Genomic DNA, 3,833 nt, shown 5'->3' with positions numbered 1-3,833 from the left:
GCTTTGGGCGCAGCGCGAAAAGCTTGCTCGACGAAGCGAAACCTTCTCTGCACTGCCCGGGCTGAGGGTTTAGCGTTCAGGGTTTAGGGTTTAGGGTTTAGGGTTTAGGGTTTGGCTGCAGGGCATGTCTGAACTCGTGGCGGAAATCGACAGCTTGTGGGAAGACGGCGAAGAAATCCGCATGAGTTGTTTTCATGATGGAGATTGCATTTTGACTTACGGCTATTCTTTAGCTGTCGAGAGGCTCCTTATAGCGGTGCAAACCCTAAACCCTAAACCCCGAACCCTAAACCCTAAACCCTAGATCTTGTGTTATGTTTGCCGTCTTCTTTGTATGAACCGTTTGTGAGTGTCTGCTTGCGTCTTCTGGCCGCGGGCGAGCTGCGGCAGGGCGCAGCGCTGAGTGCCTAGGCTCCAGGGTTTAGGGTTTAGGGTTTAGGGTTTAGGGTTTAGGGTTTGCGCAGGTGCACGAGAAGAACCAGAAGCTGCAGCAGGCGGGGCGGCGCAGCGCTGCGCTGCGGTGTCTTTTTGAAGTTGTGGTTTTGGGGGGCGACGGCGAAGACGGCAGCAGAAAATTGGCAAAAAGACTTCAAGGAGTTGGAATTCAAACAACTTTTATGCCAGATTCTGCACTCTTTGCTGCCATGCCGAAGGTCGACAAAGTCCTCCTAGGTGCCTAGGGTTTAGGGTTTAGGGTTTGGGGGCTAGGGTTTAGGGTTTGGCGTTTACGGCGTACAATTTGGGCGCAGAACGAGGGTTTAGGGTTTAGGGGCTGGACAAAGCCCCGCGAGGTACTTAGGGTTTAGGGTTTGGGTACTGGCTTGTGTTTGTGAGCGGCGTGTGGTGAAATGGCTAAACCCTAAATTAGGGTTTGCGTCGCTGTGGCTCAGGGACTGTGGCGGTGTTGTCTTCGGGAGGGTTTGTGGCTGTGGGGGGGGCCAATTCTGTTGCTGTTGCTGCTCGCTTTTTTAATAAACCCTTAATTGCTGTTGCCCCTCTTTTCAAACTCACTTATCTTCCCTTCTTCGACAACCAAAGCTCCAACGAGCTCATCCCTCCCGCTGCAGTGAGCCTCCAGCTAGCTAGCTAGCTAGCTAGCTAGCTGCTTAGCTGCCTAGCTAGCTAGGGTAGCGAGCCGGCTAGCTAGCTGGCTAGTTAGGGTGGCGAGCCAGCTAACTAGCTAGCTTGCTAGGGTGGCGAGCTAGCTTGCTAGCTGGCTAGACAGGGTAGCGAGCCAGTTTCCCAGCTAGCCAACTAGCTAGCTAGCTAGCTAGCTGGGGAGGCACCCGTTTGGCTGGCTATTCGGCTAGCTGTTTGGCTAGCTAGCTCGCCAGCTAGCTAGCTAGCCAGCTAGCTGGCTGGCGCCTCGTCAGCTTCCTCGATAGCCCTTCGTCTATGGAGCTGTTTGGCTAGGTAGCTAGCTGAATAGCTGGCTAGCTAGGTAGCCAGCTAGCTACGCAGCTGGCTAGCTAGCTGCTTAGCTAGCTGCCCAAGTGCTGTCTGCGGCTGGCTGTTTGCAGGCGGTGCCGGACGGGCTGAACATGGGCAACGTGAGCATAAGGTACGATTCCCTCGCTAGCCAGCTAGTTGCTTGGCTAGCTACCTAGCTAGCTAGCTAGCTAGCTAGCTAGCCAGCTAGCCAGATGCGGCCCTGCGTATCCTAGCTCGACTTGTGGCTGTCATGTTGCCAGCTGTCTGCTAGCCAGCTAGCCACCCAGCTCACCAGGTAGCTAGGCAGCCAGCAAGCCGGCTAGCCTCCCAGCCAGCCAGCTATCCAGCCAGCTAGCCAGCTAGCTAGCCCTCCAGCTAGCCGATTAGCCTGCCAGCCAGTCTCCTATCCAACGAGCTCGCTAGCTAGCTACCCCTTTAGCCACTTCGCCCGGTAGCTAGCTACGCCGCCAGCCAGCCAGCCAGCTAGCTAGCTAGCAACCCCGCTAGTCAGCCAGCTAGCTAGATAGCTAGCTAGCTACCCCGCTAGCCAGCCAGCTAGCTAGCTGGCGAGCTGCCCCGCGAGCCAGCCAGCTAGCTGAATAGCTAGCTACCACGCTAGCCAGCCAGCTAGCTAGCTAGCGAGCTGCCCCGCGAGCCAGACAGTTAGCGAGCTAGCTAGCGAGCTAGCTACCCGTGGATCCAGCTAGCTAGCCAGCTAGCTAAAGCTAGCTAGCTAGCTAGCTGTGTGGCTGCGCGCAGCATTCCAATGTTTGACTACGTGCCCCGCTCGCTGGTGTCGGTCTTCATCACCGACGTGGGCGCAGTCGACCCCAGCTACTTGTTTGCACTTTCCAGGCAGCGCTACCACGTCGACGACTTGGCTCTCGGCATTGTCGACTAGCTAGCTAGCCAGCTAGCTAGCCAGCTAGCTAGCTAGCTAGCTAGCTAGCTAGCTAGCTAACGGCTAGCTAGCTAGCTAGCCAGTCAGCTTGCTAGCTAGCTGGCTGCTAGCTGGCGAGCCACCCCAGGCAGCGCCACCACGTCGACGACTTGGCTCTCGGCATTCTCGACTAGCTGGCTAGCTAGCTAGCCAGCTAGCTAGCCAGCTAGATAGGTAGCTAGCCAGCAGCTAGGCAGCTAGGCAGCTAGCCACTTGGGGAGCCCCCCAAGACGGAACCACCACGTCGACGACTTGGCCATCGGCATTGTGGACTAGCTAGCCAGCTAGCCACCCAGTTAGCCAGCTATCCAGCCAGCTAGCCAGCTAGCGACCTGGAGACACCTAGCCGCCTGGCTGGCCAGCTGGCAGGGTCCAGCCAGCGACTTCGCAAGCCAGCTGGCCATCCAGCTAGCTACCAAGCCGCGTGGCTAGCCAGCTAGCTACCTGGCTAGCTACCCAGCTGCCTGGCCAGCCAGCTAGCCAGTCGGTTGGGACTCTCTAGGGGGTTGGCTAGTCAGCTAGTCAGCTAGCCAGCTAGCTGGGGCAAACCAGCTGCCTACCTAGCCAGTTGGTTGGGGCTAGTCAGCTACCTAACTAGCTATTCTACCAGCTAGCTAGCTAGCAGGATAGCTGTGTCCCCAGCTAGCTGGCTGGCTGGCTACGCAGCCAGCTGGCTAGTCGACTTCCCAGCTAGCTGGCCTACTCGCAAGCTAGCTAGCCGGTGAGCTAGCTACGCAGCTGGCTACCCAGCCAGGTGTGGCTGGCGGGCCTCCTGCGCCACGGCCCTAGCAAGCTAGCCAGCCAACCAGCTAGCTAGCCAGCCAGCAAGCTAGCTAGCTAGCCGGAGAAGCGACCCTAGGGTTGCTATTTGTGGCGCTTCGACACTGGGGAGCAGCAGTGGTTGGCTGCCGCAGCTGCTGCTCAGCAGGTGCTGCTGCTGCAGCTTCTGCTCAGCAGTTGCTGCTGCTGCTGCTGCTTGCGTACACCTCACAAATCAAAGACCCAGCCAAGTTAAAGTGCCATTTAGGGGCCCCCGGTTACCCTCTCAGGGGCCCCAAGGGGCCCCTGGGGGGCCCCCTAGGGGGCCCCCTTGAGCTGTGGGGCCCCCGCCCTGCAGGCAGCAACTTGGTACTGCCCAAAAATTCAAAGGGGCCCCCCTGTGGGGCCCCTCAATATCAGTTGTGGCCGTGGCTCGTCGGGGCAGAGGCTAGCCGGCTACCTAGCTCGCAGCTAGCTAGCTGGCTGGCTAGCTAGCCCGTCACGCGGACAGCTAGCTAGCGAGCCGGCTAGCTGCGCACTTGGCTAGGTAGCCAATTAGCTGCGCACTTAGCTAGCTGGCTAGCTAGCTCGAGAACTAGTTGCTGGGCGCCGCCATCTAGCCACTCGGCGGACGCGACGGCTAGCTGTTTCGGCGGCCGCGCGGCCGCCTAGCTAGCTGGCTAGCTAGCTAGCTAGCTAGCCA

General features: G+C 58.8%; 1 protein-coding gene across 1 annotated transcript; it reads left to right on the top strand.

Annotated features, from left to right (window-relative positions):
* Positions 1 to 124: 124 nt before the first annotated feature.
* Positions 125 to 2,332, top strand: ETH_00022850 (eukaryotic translation initiation factor 2b, putative; the record flags this gene model as incomplete). The annotated part of the gene is made up of 5 exons (XM_013378861.1): positions 125 to 256; positions 465 to 672; positions 891 to 1,066; positions 1,521 to 1,561; positions 2,191 to 2,332. 5 exons carry the CDS (start codon positions 125 to 127, stop codon positions 2,330 to 2,332), a joined length of 699 nt encoding a protein of 232 aa, XP_013234315.1.
* Between the last annotated feature and the right edge of the window lie 1,501 nt (positions 2,333 to 3,833).

Source organism: Eimeria tenella, genomic scaffold (genome assembly GCF_000499545.2).
Source record: "Eimeria tenella Houghton genomic scaffold, Eth_scaff1105, whole genome shotgun sequence".
Classification (NCBI taxonomy): domain Eukaryota; phylum Apicomplexa; class Conoidasida; order Eucoccidiorida; family Eimeriidae; genus Eimeria; species Eimeria tenella.
The sequence above is the reverse complement of the archived record's forward strand: the minus strand, read 5'-3'. Positions and strand labels throughout refer to the sequence as shown.